At 62.5% G+C, this 14274-nt stretch overlaps 3 protein-coding genes across 5 annotated transcripts in view; 1 reads left to right on the forward strand and 2 right to left on the reverse strand.

Moving 5' to 3' along the window:
* The first annotated feature begins 231 nt into the window (after window positions 1-231).
* DNAJB13 (DnaJ heat shock protein family (Hsp40) member B13) lies at window positions 232-4212 on the forward strand. 2 transcript variants are annotated; one of them, XM_086739782.1, is made up of 8 exons: window positions 232-301; window positions 472-575; window positions 1303-1464; window positions 1914-2071; window positions 2673-2786; window positions 3215-3328; window positions 3406-3482; window positions 4002-4212. In XM_086739782.1, exons 1-8 carry the CDS (start codon window positions 234-236, stop codon window positions 4153-4155), a joined length of 951 nt encoding a protein of 316 aa, XP_086595908.1. In that variant the 5' UTR covers window positions 232-233; the 3' UTR covers window positions 4156-4212. The 2 variants fall into 2 exon arrangements, with proteins under 2 accessions (XP_086595908.1, XP_086595909.1); XM_086739783.1 differs by lacking the exon at window positions 3406-3482.
* A 1069-nt stretch (window positions 4213-5281) lies between these two features.
* On the reverse strand, window positions 5282-7655 carry LOC147602416 (putative mitochondrial transporter UCP3). 2 transcript variants are annotated; one of them, XM_086739785.1, is made up of 7 exons: window positions 7412-7555; window positions 7001-7140; window positions 6702-6912; window positions 6408-6605; window positions 6114-6215; window positions 5847-6027; window positions 5282-5765 (listed from the first exon to the last, which is right to left on the reverse strand). In XM_086739785.1, exons 2-7 carry the CDS (start codon window positions 7124-7126, stop codon window positions 5666-5668), a joined length of 918 nt encoding a protein of 305 aa, XP_086595911.1. In that variant the 5' UTR covers window positions 7127-7140; window positions 7412-7555; the 3' UTR covers window positions 5282-5665. The 2 variants fall into 2 exon arrangements, with proteins under 2 accessions (XP_086595911.1, XP_086595910.1); XM_086739784.1 differs by lacking the exon at window positions 5282-5765 and having other exon boundaries at window positions 5843-6027; window positions 7412-7655.
* Window positions 7656-8824: 1169 nt separating this feature from the next.
* The window catches only part of C2CD3 (C2 domain containing 3 centriole elongation regulator), a 47819-nt gene continuing 42369 nt past the window's right edge, over window positions 8825-14274 (reverse strand). Inside the window, exon 33 of the mRNA XM_086739776.1 lies at window positions 8825-9455. Within this exon, the coding sequence (XP_086595902.1) occupies window positions 9321-9455 (135 nt within the window). The 3' untranslated portion in view covers window positions 8825-9320. The remainder of the gene's footprint in view (window positions 9456-14274) is intronic.

The following is a 14274-nucleotide window of genomic DNA, read 5'->3' on the forward strand; positions in this document are numbered from 1 at the left end:
CTTTCATAACACCTGTGTGGCAAAGAAAGTTTCCAAGAAAACGTATTTTTTGTTTAAAAAAGAAAAACAAAACAAAAAAAAACCAAAAAACCCACAAGAGATAAAAGGAGCGGTGGCTATGGGCGAGTCCGGAAGTACGCAGGGAGAACTACAGCTCCCGCCATGCCCCGCGCGGCGGAGACAGGAAGTCCCGCCCACCCTTCCGGCTCGGTGTCCATAGCAACGGGGCCGCGATGGGGCAGGACTACTACGCCGTGCTGGAGCTGGGCCGCGGCGCCTCGGACGCCGACATCAAGAAGGCGTGAGGGGCTCCGGCCTTGCGGGGGGACCCCCGCGGCCTGCGGGGGCCGGGAGGGTGGTGTTGGGGGCGGGGGGCGGCCCTTCTCTGCGGAAGGGGCCTGGGAGCAGCCCGGGCTGGGGGTGTGCTGGCAGCCCGGGGCTGGCTGCGAGGCCTGGCTCTCCCCTTCGCAGCTATCGGAACCTGGCCTTGAGGAACCATCCCTTAAAATGCAAGGAGCCCTGGGCGGAGAAGAGGTTCAGGGACCTGGCGGAGGCTTACGATGTGCTCAGCGACCGTGAGTACTCGCCTCTGCTGCGAGGCCGGGCTGGGAGAGCTGGGGCTGCTCAGCCTGGAGAAGAGGAGGCTCCGGGGAGAGCTGAGAGCGGCTCCCAGTGCCCAAAGGGGGCTGCAGGAAAGGTGGGGAGAGACTCTTCAGCAGGGCCTGCTGGGACAGGACGAGGGGTCATGGTTTCAAAATAGAGGGAGCAGATTCAGATTGGATATTAGGAAAAATTTTTTTACACTGAGGGTGGTGAACACCTGTGGTGCAGGTTGCCCAGAGAGGCGGTGGATGCCCCATCCCTGGAAACATTCCAGGCCAGGTTGGCCGGGGCTCTGAGCAACCTGATGTGGTTGGAGATGTCCCTGCTCCTGGCAGGGGGGGTTGGGCTGGGTGGGCTTGGACGGTCCCTTCCCACCCAGACCCTTCTGTGAAGTAGGGAGACTGTTCTTGTCCACAGAGGTTAGGGACTGGACAGGGGGTGAAGCGTCTCCGCTCTGGCCAGCGGCGTGCTGAGGTCTGCACCCCAGACCCAGGTCCCACACCCGGGGAGGTGGCATCAGCTCCGTGCCCCGCAGCCAGGCCCATTGCTGGCACGTGTTCCTGCTTTTCCACCCCAATTGGCTGTTCTCAAAGCAGCGGGGGACCCCCCCTCTCCATTCTCCGCCCAAGCAAAGCCTGGATCTGAGGCTCTCCCCAACCGTGGCAGAGTGTGACCGCTCCCAACTTCTTGTTCCCTAAGCCATGAAGAGAGGCATCTACGACAAGTTTGGAGAAGAAGGTCTGAAAGGCGGCATCCCCTTGGAGTTTGATGAGGACAACCCCTGGACCGTCGGCTACGTGTTTCACAACAACCCCGACAAAGTCTTCAAGGAGTTCTTCGGTGGAGACAACCCCTTCGCGGGTAGGTTGGGGTGCTCCGGGGGGTGCCCGGGTCCCCGGCTGTGGGTGCTGCGGTGCCGTGGCCACTGCCGCCTCGGAGCGGGGACTTTACAGGGACATTTCCCCACCCAGCCACTCTCAGGTCCCCTCTGGTGCTGCTGGTGCCCGGTGCTTGGAGGTTAAATCCTGACTTCCCTCAGTCCCGGGTCGGTGGGAGGCCTGGGGGTGCGTGTTCAGGCTCTCAGCTCTCCCCAGCTGCTGTTGGGACCCTTTTTTTGGAGGATTTCCATCAAAAAAAGAGAGATCAGTTTGGCAAGGCTGCTGTAAACACGAGAGCAAGATTACAAAAAGCAGAGGGAGGTTTCTGGGTGACAAATTTGGGGTGCTCAGCTTCCACGATAAGGAGACCCCGGGGGACGCCCCCCAGACCTCTGATCCAAGCGAGGTGACCCCTTCTGCTCGCTCACGCAGAGTTCTTCGCCGAGGACGGCACGGAGCTGACCCTGCCCTTCGGAGGGCTGCGGGGACGAGCAGCGTTGAAGAAGGACCCCCCGGTCGTGCGGGATATCTACCTCTCCCTTGAAGACCTGTTCTTCGGCTGCACCAAGAAGATTAAGATCACCCGCAGGGTAGGGGTGGTGGGGCTGAAGGGGGGACGCGCTCACTAGGGTGGGGAATTTTGGGCTGGGCTCTCCTCCTCTTGGTGCAGGACATTCTGGCAGTGGAGCCTGGAGCTTTACGGCCGATCCTGCTCAGGGGGCTGATTTTGGAGGGGAGCGGAGAAGCAGCACAGCGTTTCCTGGGCTCTCACGGTTTCGTTGTCGCACCAGGCAATGTCTTCTTTGTCCTCTCGGTGACCTGCATCTCTTCTCTTACTGTCCCCGTCTCCTGGGTCCAGCCCTGAGTTTCTCCTGCTCCATCTGGTCCCATTCGTACCCGCAGCCGCTTTGCTGTGGAGTACAAGTTGTCCTCACCCTGTTCTCCACCAGCTCCCACGCAGCTGGATGAGGGTGGTGGGGCACTGTCCCAGGCTGCCCAGAGAGGCGGTGGATGCCCCATCCCTGGAAACATTCCAGGCCAGGTTGGCCGGGGCTCTGAGCAACCTGATGTGGTTGGAGATGTCCCTGCTCCTGGCAGGGGGGTTGGGCTGGGTGGCCTTTGAAGGTCCCTTCCCACCCAAACCCTTCTGTGGTTCTATCACCCAGCTCTTTAACCTCGCCCACCCCCCAGGTGATGAACGAAGATGGTAAAACGACCACCGTCAGAGACAAGATCCTAACGATCGACGTGCAGCCGGGCTGGAAGCAGGGCACCAGGATCACCTTTGAGAAGGAAGGAGACCAGGTAACGACCGAGGGGTGAAGTTCTGGGCCGGGTTTCCTCGGGACCGACCGCGCGCTCTTTGCAGGTTGCCCGTTTCTGCGGGCCGGGGGCGGTTGGCGGCGCGACTAACGGAGCGATTCAGTGCCGCTGTGCTCAGAAACGCTCAAAGGGGCCCTTCCTGCCTGGATTTGCCTGAAGATCGGTAAAAATTGATCAGCGAAAGGGAGTTTCCTGCCTGCGAAACCCTGTCTGCTCTCCCTTGGCCTAGCAGGAGTCTTTTATCAAAGACTATTTTTTTTTTTTTTCTCTTAAAGGACGAAAATGCTTCTCTCCTCTCCCCTTCAGCAGCAAAGGGACAGGCATTTGCGTCGCCTTTCCATGTGTAAGATAATTTGTGTTCCACCAAGCCCTTTCCAGGTATCCTTATTATTTTTTTCCCTTGATTTTAGGGCCCAAACGTCATCCCAGCTGACATCACCTTCGTGGTCCAAGAGAAGCTCCACCCGAGGTTTAAAAGAGCCGGTGACAACCTGACTTACGTCGCCACCATTCCCCTGGGCAAGGTAAAGAGCCAGGCCAGGGGACGGAGCCGGCCCCACCTTCCCGGGGTTCCAAAGGGGTCGTGCTCCGCGCTCCGCAGGCGCTGGTCGGCTGCACGGTGGATGTGAGGACGCTGGACGGGAGGCTGCTGAGCATCCCCATCAACGACATCGTGGAGTAAGCGCCGCGGGACAGACCCCTGGGGGCCTGGCCGGTGGGATGGGGCCTGGCCGGTGGGATGGGACCTTTCTGCAGAGCTTGGTGGCCAAGGAGGGGTGAAGGGGCGCTTGCGAGGAACCTCAGCGCTGGCCTGGTCCTCCTCGGCGCTTCCCAAGCGCGTCCCCGTTTCCTGAATTACTGGGGGGCTTCAAATCCTTCTCCAGCGGTTTTGGGGCTGAAGGGTCCCATCTTGGAGGAGGAGGAGGATGCCCACCATGGGCTTCTCTTCTAATTTGGGGCCGTTTTGAGGCCGGGAGAGGGCTTGGCGTGGGTGGGCGGAGGGCAGGAGTGAGATGGGGGCTGCGTGGTACAGCCGGGGGGACGAGGAGCCCGGGAACGGGAGGGTGGGCCGCCGCTTGAAGCTGGAGGAGCAAACCCGCTCCGAAGCGTGCGCGGGGACGCAGCGGGGCTGGGCGCCGTGGCCCCCGTGGCGGGGTGGTCCCGCGGCTCCCCTCAGCCCCTCCTTTTGCTTTGCAGCCCCAAATACTGCAAAGTGGTGCCGGGGGAGGGGATGCCGCTGCTGCGGGACCCCCGGCGCAGGGGGGACCTCCTCATCTATTTCAACATCTGCTTTCCCAAGAAGCTGACGCCGGACAAGAAAAAGGTCCTGAAAAGCGCGCTCCTGTCCTAGGGACGACCACCTTCCCGCTCTCCTCCCACCAATAAAGCTCTGCGGCCGCCGCTATGACTGGGTGGAGGTTGTTCCCAGCACCGAGCACCCTAAAACCCGGGATCACCCTAAAACGCAGCACCCTTGGGGCCGTTTCCCCGGGGATTCGCATCCGTCAAGCTTTCCCGACTCTTCTCTGTAGCAGCAGCGGCACCCCAACGACACGGAGGGTGATGGAGGATTTTGGGGGGGGGGAACAGCGCCGGTTTGGGGGTGACTGCGCGCAGGGCGGTGAGGGAAAGACCAAAACCAGGGCGGAAAAGACCACGGGATTTCCCGGAAGCCTGGCTGCGGCGCTGGCAGATGCGACCCCCGCTTCGGTGCCGGGAAGGTGGCGACGGCGGCGCTGGGCTCGGGAGGAGACCTCCCGCCCGTGGCCAGCAGACCTTGCTTCAGCTGCTCGTAGGTGACGAACATCACGACGTTCCAGGAGCCCGGCTGCAGGAACGAGGACGCGGAGCCACCACGATCAGGGCCAGCACGTCCCGTCCCGGCGCGGTGGTGCCTCCACCCCAGAAGCGGCTGCGTTTTTGGAAGAGGGTGGCAGGTGGTGGCGGCAAATCCCTACTCACTCCTTCTAGGAAGCCTCCAGCCCCTCGTTTTTGAGCAGGACGGGGGCGCGGCCCCTCGTACCGCCCCGGAGCAGCGCTCCTGTCCCTCATCTTCGCCGTGTCCGCGGAGGAAGGCAAGGTGGCGGAGCGGCAGGGGAGCTTATCCGCCCGGCGGGAGCTGCGCTGAGGTTTGTGAGCCTGGATTATTTCAGGGGGACAGCCCCGAGGGGGATGCTGGGGATGGAAATGGGCCGGATACGTCCCAGCTGGGATCCCTGGGGGCGACCGCGCAGGCTCGTGCCACTCTGGGTGGGGGGGTGAGGGGGGAGCTGCCCCCCGTGGGGTGCCACAGCCCCCGGGGATGTGGGAGGGTGCGGGGGGGGTCTGCAGCTGCAGGGATTGGGGGGTGGCTGTGGTCAGGCTGCCTTTGCTGCCGTTATTCCTCCTCGCAGGAATAATCTCGCTGATCCCTGACGGCACACCACCGCCCCAACCTGGCCCCCTGCCCCCCCCAAAAAAAAGCACGGGAGCCCTGCTGCGATCAGACCCCATAGGGGCGGTTTATTGGAAGCGCCAGCAAGGAAAAACAGGAATCGCCGCCTCCCCCACCCTCCGCTCCGTCCCACCTGCCCACACCGCTCGCCTCCTTCCTGCTGCCGCCGGGAAGCCGTGCTCTTCCCAGCTGGAAAAACCCTGCAACCGTTTTTTATTCCTCCCCAGCCTCCCGCTAGAAACCTCCCTTTCCCACGTTTCTCCGCAACCGGCGGCGTTCCTCCGTCCGTCTCGCCGGTCCCTCGCGGGGGCTCCCCGTCGGGCTGGGGGCGTGCGGCGTTGCTGCTCCCCCGCCGCTTCCCCAATTAATATAATTTACTGCTGTGTCTCGTCAACGCTGACGAGAGGGGCCGGGGTACGGCGGGGGGTCAGGGCTGGGACAGCCGGGCCGCGGCGCGCTGCAGCTGCTCGTAGGAGATGAACATCACCACGTTCCAGGAGCCGAGGCGCAGGAAGGAGGGGACAAACCTGCGCCGGGAAAAAGGGCGTCGCAGGGGACAGAGCGGGGCCGCGGCGGCGCTCAGCGGTGGGCCGCGTCCCCCGACTCACCCCTTGTAGAAGCCGGCGAGCCCGTCCTGCATGAGCAGGGCCAGGAGGCAGCTGAGCGCGTTCCGGTACTGCCCGGGGCCCGCGTTCATGTACCGCGTCTTCACCACGTCCACCGGCGACGCCACCACCGTGGCGCAGAAACCCGCTCCGAAGGCGGCCGCGAAGTGGCAGGGGACGTTGTCTGCGGGGCGCAGCGCGGGTGGGTGAGGGGCGCGGGGACGGGGACGCCACCCCGCTGCGCGTCCCCCCGCCTCGCCCCCTCCTCACCTGTCAGCAGCTGCGCCCGCAGCAGCGCGTCCTTAATGAGGTCGTAGGTGACGAGCTCCCCGCAGTTGATGATGGCGTTGCGGGTGATGTTGGGCAGCGTCCCTGGGCGGGAGGGTGGTGGCGTTGGGGACGGCGGCCACGTCCCCTCCTGGAGCATCCGGATGGGTGCACCAGCTCCGCTGTCCCCATCCCTGTCCCATCCCATCATCTCCCATCCCATCCCATCCCATCCCCATTCCCATCCCCAACCCATCCCTGTCCCCATCCCATCCCCATCCTTGTCCCCGTCCCTACCTTTCCAGAGCCCCCGGACGCCCTCCTCCCTGGCGATGGTGCGATAGGCGTCCACGGTGCCGCTGTAGCGACGGGCGCAATCCGGCAGCGCCGCGTTGGCCTGGAACCGCACCTTCACCACGTCGGTGGGCTGGGCGCACGTCACCGCCACCGCTCCCGTGGTGCAGCCCGCCAGCAACCGCGCCGCCAACCCCGTGCCTGGAGACGGCGGGCGCTGGGTAACCCCCGCTCCTGCGGGGACCCCGGGGCGCGGGCGCTTAGCGGAGGGTGCGTTTTGGTGGGGGGGTCACTCACTCTCGGCGCCCTTGGGGGTGTAGAGCTGCTTGGCGGAGTCGTAGAGGCCGATGCGGATGGAGGCGAAGCTCATCTGGCGCTGCAGCCCGGCCGCCAGCCCCCGGTAGAGGCTGCGCGCTCCCTCCGTCCTCACCATGGTGCTCAGCGTCCCCAAAACGCCCCGATACTCCACCGCGCCGCTGCTCCGCGGGATCCGCACTTCGCCCTGGATCTGCGGGACGCCCGCTGCGTCACCCTCCCTCCCCGCAACGCTGCCGGGGTGCGGGGTGCGCGCTCCGCCTGCGGGTTTCGGGCCGTACCTGCAGGCGCACTTTGGCGGTGTCCAGGGGGAAGGTGCAGAGGTCGGCGACGCAGGCGGCCGTTCCGGCGCTGACGAACTTCACGGTGGCCGTCGGGGGCACCTCGGGGGGTTTCAGACCCACCATCGTGGCAGAGGGGGCTGGAAGGAAAGGGGGGGGGTGTGGGGCGGACAGGACGCTGCGTCGGACGGGGCTTCAAGGAAGCGTCCCGTTCGGGGACGGAGGTGACAACGTGGCACCAACCCCGAAAGCCAAATCCGCCTGCGTCCCCCGGGAAACCGAGGCACGGGGCCGGCGTGGGCTGCACCAGAGCCCGCCCTGCCCGCTCCCACCCCAGCAAAAATTCGGGGTGCTCGGTGAAAGCGCCTCCCCCGTGGTGACCTGCCCGCGGCCGCGTCCCCGTGTCCTCACCGTAGGGACCTCGGCACCGCGTCGCAGCTCCGGCCTTACGCCCCTCGCCGCGCAGCCATCGTCCTGAGCGCCGGCGCCTTGCCTTCCCCTTATATAGCGCCCGGGGAGGACATTCCGGTGGCGGCGGGGATCCGGTGACAGCGAAACCCCGTTCCCCGGTGGCATTTGAGCCGGCGACACCCGTGACCAGTTGGCTGCGGTTCAGCCCCCACCCCCCTCCGAAACGCTCAGACGGGGGTGGGGGGGCTCCTGCCCAGGCCAGCAGCACCCACCGACGTCACCCTGCCCGTTTGGTGGCCACTGGGACGTCAGGGATGGGGGGTGATTTGGGTTTTTGACCCAGACGCGCCGTGGGAAGGACGGAATGCTGCCCGAGGCTTTGAAAGCGAGCGGTTCGGGGGCAGAGCGGCACCCCGCGCTCCCCCGCCGCGGGAGAGGCCGGACCCCCGTGTCCCTGGCAGCGAGCGCGCGGCCGTAACCCGGCCCGGGCAGCTGCTGCGCGTGTTTACGGGCGGGATTCCCTCGGCGGGGTGTAACGTGCCGCCCGAACGCACGTGGAGCGGGCCGCCGCAGGGGCCACGTGCGCGGCTCCGCGGTGAATCCCTCCCGCGTCCGGCGAAAACCACGCCGGCCTTCGGGGCTGCAGCGGGAGGGCCGGGGTGCGGGGCTGGAGGCCGGGGGTGGGGGGACAGCTCAAAAACCGCCCCTTTTCCTCCGCTCTTCCCTTAAAACGCAACCGGTTTATCCCGTTGAGCTGTTTGCCGCCCCAGGGACGAACCCCGAAGGGACGGTGGCGTGCAGAACGTGAGCGCGCGAGAGGGATTTCGCGCTGGTTTGACGCCTTTGCTCCGTCCGTTGGGCGCCAGGCGGGCGCTCGTCCGGCACCGACGCCCCGCTCCCGTTGGCTGCAATCTTGTTTTCCCAGCCGGAGCGCGCCCCGTTCCACCGCTGACCTAAATGCAAGAGGAGGAAGCTGTTTATCCCGCGCCCAAGATAGAACGCGGGATAAACACTGTCACCTCTTCTGTCACCGCGTTCCCAGCCGGCCGGCACCGGGGCGACACCGGCATCGGCCGCGGGAGAAGGAAACCCGCGCATCACTCCTGTTCCCGCGGCGGGACGCGCGGTACGCGGCCGCCTGGCACGCTCGCCTCCCGACCCTCACCCGGCGAGGGCAGGGAACGGGGCCGCCAGCCGCGGCGCGAGGGAGGCGGGCGGCTCCTCCGAGCCCTGGCTCCGCGCACCGATGTTCAGTTGCTTTCCAAAGCGGCGACCTTTACGCCGCGCCGGCTTCCAGGAAGCGTTTCTGCGAGAGCCTCTCCCGCCCGGTACCCGAGGCTTTTGGGGGAAGGAGCCCCCGCCACGCGCTAACGCCAGCCCCGCCACCCGCCAGCGGGCCATTTCGCGCCAGAGGACAAGAAACGGGGGGAATTTTATTGAAACACAAACAGCGGCGAGCAGTACAAAAATAATTCAGCGTTCAAGTCCGTTATCTGAAAGGTACCCGACATAAAAATGTACAAAAATAATTTAGAATATAAAAGTTATTGAGAATATAAAAGTTCTGGAGTTCTATAAACACCTTTTGTGCACAGGTCGGCAGCTCGGCGGCCCCGGTCTGTGTTTACACAAGCACACGCGTTCCTCTAGGACCAGCAAATCACGCTTCCCGCCGACTACGCTGGAAAATCCACCGGGAAGGGAGCTCCTCTGCCCTCCCCGTCCGCAGCGCCCGCCGGCAGCGACGGCAACCTCCTGACGTTCTGCGTCCTTCAGCTGAAGAAAAAGGAGCTGCCTCAAAACTTTTTGTGTTTAAACAAAACAAAAAAAAAAGGTTAATTAGAGAAATTTCACGTGAAATCTTCCTGTGGCTGAGGAAGCAGCGGGCGCGGGGAGCCGCTCGCCAGCGCTACTCCTTCTTGGCCAGCCGAGCAGAGAAGATCCTGGCGATCCGTTTGGTTTCCTCTTCCGAAAGCTCGGCCGTGGGCCTGGGCCGGTTGGGCCTTCGGTACGGGACGCCCCCCGGCACAGCTCCGCTCCTGCTCTGCGGAGAGAGGGAAGAAGAGGTCAGAGCGGGGCCGGCTCTGCCCCGCGCGCGTCAGCGGATCGCGGCAAACCACGCGGTCGTGCAGGAAAAGCCCCTCGTGATGTGTCCCACCGGCGCTCCTCCGAGGGGCTCTTCTCCTGTTCCACGCGCCGAGAGGCAGCTGTTTGGGGAAAAAACCCTGTTTGTCCAATTGTTTGGGAAAAAAATATCCCCACGATGGTGAAATATCTCCCTGCCCAACACAGCATGTGATCGCAATGCCGTTCATTCTCAGCGCTGCAGACCGCAAACGCTGAAGGCCAGAACCAGAAAGGTCCAACCCACGCGGATTTGCTCTGGCAAGCCAACTCCCCCTCTGTGACCGTCCACCCTCGGCCGGCGCCGACTTCCGTGAAGCCAAAAGAATTTCACTGGCGTATTCACCGGCCTCTAACCCCGGTGTCACAGATCCTCTCTCTGTGTTGTCCCTTGGGGGACAGCCCTGAGGAGAAGGACTGGGGGGTGCTGGTGGGCGAGAAGCTCAACACGAGCCGGCAACGTGCGCTCACAGCCCAGAAACCAACGGCACCCTGGGCTGCACCCCCACAGCGTGGGCAGCAGGGCGAGGGAGGGGATTCTGCCCCTCTGCTCCGCTCTGGGGAGACCCCCCTGCAGCGCTGCGTCCAGCTCTGGAGCCCCCAACATCAGGAGGACGTGGAGCTGCTGGAGAGGGTCCAGAGGAGGCCACGCAGATGCTGAGAGGGCTGGAGCAGCTCTGCTGTGAGGCCAGGCTGAGAGAGCTGGGGCTGTTCAGCCTGGAGAAGAGGAGGCTCCGGGGAGAGCTGAGAGCGGCTCCCAGTGCCCAAAGGGGGCTGCAGGAAAGGTGGGGAGAAATTCCAGGTGATGGATACCCCATCCCTGGAAACGTTCCAGGCCAGGTTGGCCGGGGCTGTGAGCAACCTGATGTGGCTGGAGATGTCCCTGCTCCTGGCAGGGGGTTGGGCTGGGTGGGCTTGGACGCTCCCTTCCCACCCAAACCCTTCTGTGGCTCTATGACAAATCAGACTGGCCGGCCTCAGCAGGGACCCTGTGGCAGCCGAGATGCAAGCCCCATTTTAAGCCCAGCCTGGGTCTGCGTGCGTCCTCCCAGCAGTCAGGCTCTCCCCCAGATGCCACAGCAGCACTACAAATCGGTATTTTCAGCCTAGAAACAAACTCACGTTTCTCCCCGAGCGCTTTAGAGCCACGTCGTGCCCGTGCAGCACCGAGAGCGGAGAGATCCGGCGTCACCCCGCCTCGCGGGCTGCAGCAAGCGCAGTTGTTTTAGGATGCGCTGCCAGGAAGGGCTCCTGGCGAGCGGGCTGAGATTCGGAAAGCCGATACTCCGCTGCGGCCTTTCGCCTACATCGCCGGGCTGCCTCTGCGGCCCCGCCTGGCCGGGCACCCTGGGGTGGAAAGGTCTCCTGAGGCGATGGGCTCCCTCCCAAGAGATCCCATTCCTGCGCGCTCCCCGCTGCGACCTGCGCCGTTCGGGGAGGGAAACGGCTTTTTCGGGAGTGAGTGGGTTGGGAGATGTCTCGTCTTTGGGTACCTGTGCTGTAGCGGGTCTGAGGACGAGGGCACTGAGCGTTAGGCCTGCGACAGCGTTGCTGGTGGAGACCCTGATGGGAAAATTGTCCTTGGAAAAAAGAAACAAAACAAAACCCCTGATTTACACGCCCTGGGTGTGCCTGCATGTGCTAATTTACCACCAGCCCCAATTTCTGCAAGCAGACACGACCAGGAGAGGCCGGGACTGCTGGCTGGGGTTTCCCAAAGGCTGATTTTTCAGATTTGGGAGACAGGCGCATCAACACTCGCAAAGACGACGGTTTGGTCGCTGGCCGGCGGGTTTAGAAAAAGGCTGAGGAGGGCGGGGACAGCTCGCGCGGTTTCACAGCCAACAGCGCAGAAAGGCTTACGACAAGCTAGTTATAAATCCCTGTACCATAAACGCCACCTCCCGGTTTAATTGTGTGAATTCGGTGAAAAGAATTCTGTGGAAGACTTCACGTTGTACCCAGAACGGCTCTGGCTTGTAATAACTGAAAACGCCGCCCACGTTCACCCGAACAACCGCCCGTGTGTGTCTCTGAGAGTCCTGCTTTGCTTTTCTTCCTTCTTCACGCTTCTCTGCGCTGGTTCTCCTCCGTCAAAACGCAAGAAACCGAGAGAGGTTCAACGCAGAAGCTTACAAACCAGCAGAGAGAGGCGTGCTGGCCACAGCCCCTCCCTGCGAGAGCGCGTTCTGCTCGAGGCTGCCCAGGGGAGAGCGGGGCGGTAGCTTCATCTGCCCACGCGGGAAGGAAACAGTTGAAACCGGCTGGAGCTGGACGGTGCTGGTCCCTGCACTCCGCACCGCGTAAGCGGTTCATGGAGAAAAGCGTTCCAAGCGCAGGCTCAGAGGGCCGGCGAAACGCTTCTGGTTTTAGCGCGCCGAGCAGCTTCTGAACAGCGGTTTTACGTATTGGCAAAGAATTGGTACGGATCACCCTCTCCCTCGGCCTGTAACAAAAAAACCCACGGAAATTCTGGCTCTTAAATCCAGCACGCCGGCCAAACTGCAGCTGGACAACGCCGTGCCGCTCCTCCGCGCTGGCACTGTGCTTCCCAAACTCTGCTTTCCTTCCCGCCGTGACGAGGCTCTCCGTCCTCGGACGAGCGCCCCGCTCCACCCTGGAGGAGGCCGCACCACTGAAATTAAAAAAAAGAAAGCTGCTCTGCACAACTCCGCGCCTGTGCAAACCTTGCAGGAACTGAGATTCCTCCTCCCGTTTTCGCACCGCCGCCGCCGCCTGCAGCAACGCAGAGGGGTTAAGATGCAGGTGTCCACCTGAGGGCTTCCCTAAAAACGGATTTCCAGCTGCAGGAAAGGTTTAGCAGCGCGGGTGTGAAGCGAAACGAGGGAGGTTTAAAAGCAGAGGAAAGCCTCCCAGCGCGCGGAGACGATCGGAAGCGGAGACGATCGGAAGCCGTACGCATCTGCAACGTCAGCTTTACACCATTCCTCGCGCCCCGACACAGGCTGGGCCCGCTCCCACTGCGACCCGAGCGCCCGGCCAACGCAGGCGCGGACTCCGACGCTCAGCCAAGAAGCGCGGGCGTTTCATCAGAAACGGGACGGAGGGCTGGGGCGCGGAAGGTCACGCTTCATTTGTCTTTTTATAGAAATGGCAGCGACACGGCAGGACAGTTAAACCAGCCCAGGATTATTTAATTGCTGGGTGCCAGGGACTGGAGTAAAGCAAACAAACAGATTTATTTGGATCTTATAGCTCTTGGGGGGGCGTTCTGGTTTTATTTAGGGGGGGGGCTGTGGTGGCAGCTTCTGGAAGAAGTTTCTGGAAGTTTTTTCCCCTTTGTTCAGTGGACTCGGCCGGGCCTAGGGTGGACCCGCTGCTGGCCAGGGCCGAGCCAATTGGCAGCAGAATGTTTCGTGATAACAGAGGTGAAAAAAAAAAAAAAAAAATCAAGCTATTTCATCTCCAGTTTGTTCAATACTTCCCCTCAAAACCCGGCTCCGTCACCAGCAGAATGGGCCAGCTCCGAAAGGCAGCGTACCGGTTTCCCAGCCAGCATCTCGCTGGAATCACGCTGGAATCACGCCGTAAAGGGAAAGAGGGAGGAGAAGGGAGAGTCGGAAAATAAGATTTGGGGAGTAACGTGGGCTCTGACTCGTTTAAAAAACAGCTGTAGCTTTACAGTAAAGGCGATACAGCGCAGGTGCTGTTAAGTTTAGCCACGAACCCGGAATTTTTTCCCTAGGTTTTATCAGGAACTGCCTGGAAAAGGGCTGAGAGGAGAAAAGGGCAAAGCTGAACTTGAGAAGCAGCAGAAGCTGAACCAGGACTGCTGGTGAAGGACCCCGAGAACTGGAAGGCTGAGTCTTGATGCCATGGAGAAAAAAAGGTCCAAAGATTTTAATTTTGTGAGGCTCTGCAGAACTCAGGTCCCTGGCAGGCGACCCAGCACCCGGGCTGAGGCGTGAGCGGCTGCAGGACGCTCTCAGATCCCCACGGATCCGCTTTGGTCCCGAACGCGGCCAGCTCCTTCGACGGGACTTCGCCTCCTCGCCGTTTCTACATCGGAGAGACGGAGCGGGCGGGGAGCCAGGGAGCGGAGCGGGAGGGAGGCCAGGAGAGCGGGCCGCCCGCGGCCGCGGGAGCGAGAGGGGACCGCTGATCTCCAGACAACAACGGCTCGGATTTCAGCCTTGCTGTCACGCTGGGGGTTCGCGGAACCGTGCAGGACCAAACAAACCCAGATTTAGAAACCCGTGTTCTCAAGGCTAAGAGAAAGCAGTTTTCCTCAGCTCTTATGTTACTGCTGGCGTCAGCGAAAAACTTCTTGTTCTTTGCTACAGCGTGGTTGATGCCGGGTGCACAACCCAGCCCTGTCTCAGCTACCACAAAGGCTTAGCTGTAGCTAAGCCTGGAATTAAGCTGGTTTAAGGTCAGCTATGTCCAAACAGCGCCTTGCTAATATCCTCCCTCATTATTCATCGCTTTCAGGAGCGCGTTTCCAGCCACGAAGCTTCCCCCTGCGGAGGGAGGGGATGCAAGTAAAGCCGGTATTAACGTTAAGCCGCAGGTCTGAGGGATGATACGCAGAGGCGCAGGAAGACGCGGTGCTTCCGCAGGGAGAACCGGAGCGAACTCTGCGGAGAAAGCGGAACTCGGGAGCGGGGGTGTGACAGCGCGACGCGGGGGGAAGGGGGTATCAGCGACGGACAGAGGCGATCATGGAGAATCGGGAGGAGATTCCAAAGCAGATACACATCTGAGATTCTGCTTCTGGT

The sequence above is a fragment of the Chlamydotis macqueenii genome, chromosome 1 (genome assembly GCF_036417535.1).
Source record: "Chlamydotis macqueenii isolate bChlMac1 chromosome 1, bChlMac1.mat, whole genome shotgun sequence".
NCBI classification, from domain to species: domain Eukaryota; kingdom Metazoa; phylum Chordata; class Aves; order Otidiformes; family Otididae; genus Chlamydotis; species Chlamydotis macqueenii.

Excerpts from the sequence above, each read along its gene's own strand:
- LOC147602416 (XM_086739785.1), bottom strand. The coding sequence starts at position 7,126 with ATGGTGGGTCTGAAACCCCCCGAGGTGCCCCCGACGGCCACCGTGAAG. Across the intron at positions 6,028-6,113 it reads GCGGGCGCAGCTGCTGACAG|ACAACGTCCCCTGCCACTTC; the intron begins GTGAGGAGGGGG and ends TGCGCCCCGCAG. Across the intron at positions 5,766-5,846 it reads CTCGCCGGCTTCTACAAGGG|GTTTGTCCCCTCCTTCCTGC; the intron begins GTGAGTCGGGGG and ends TTCCCGGCGCAG.
- DNAJB13 (XM_086739782.1), top strand. The coding sequence starts at position 234 with ATGGGGCAGGACTACTACGCCGTGCTGGAGCTGGGCCGCGGCGCCTCG. Across the intron at positions 302-471 it reads GACGCCGACATCAAGAAGGC|CTATCGGAACCTGGCCTTGA; the intron begins GTGAGGGGCTCC and ends TCCCCTTCGCAG. Across the intron at positions 3,329-3,405 it reads CCACCATTCCCCTGGGCAAG|GCGCTGGTCGGCTGCACGGT; the intron begins GTAAAGAGCCAG and ends CGCGCTCCGCAG.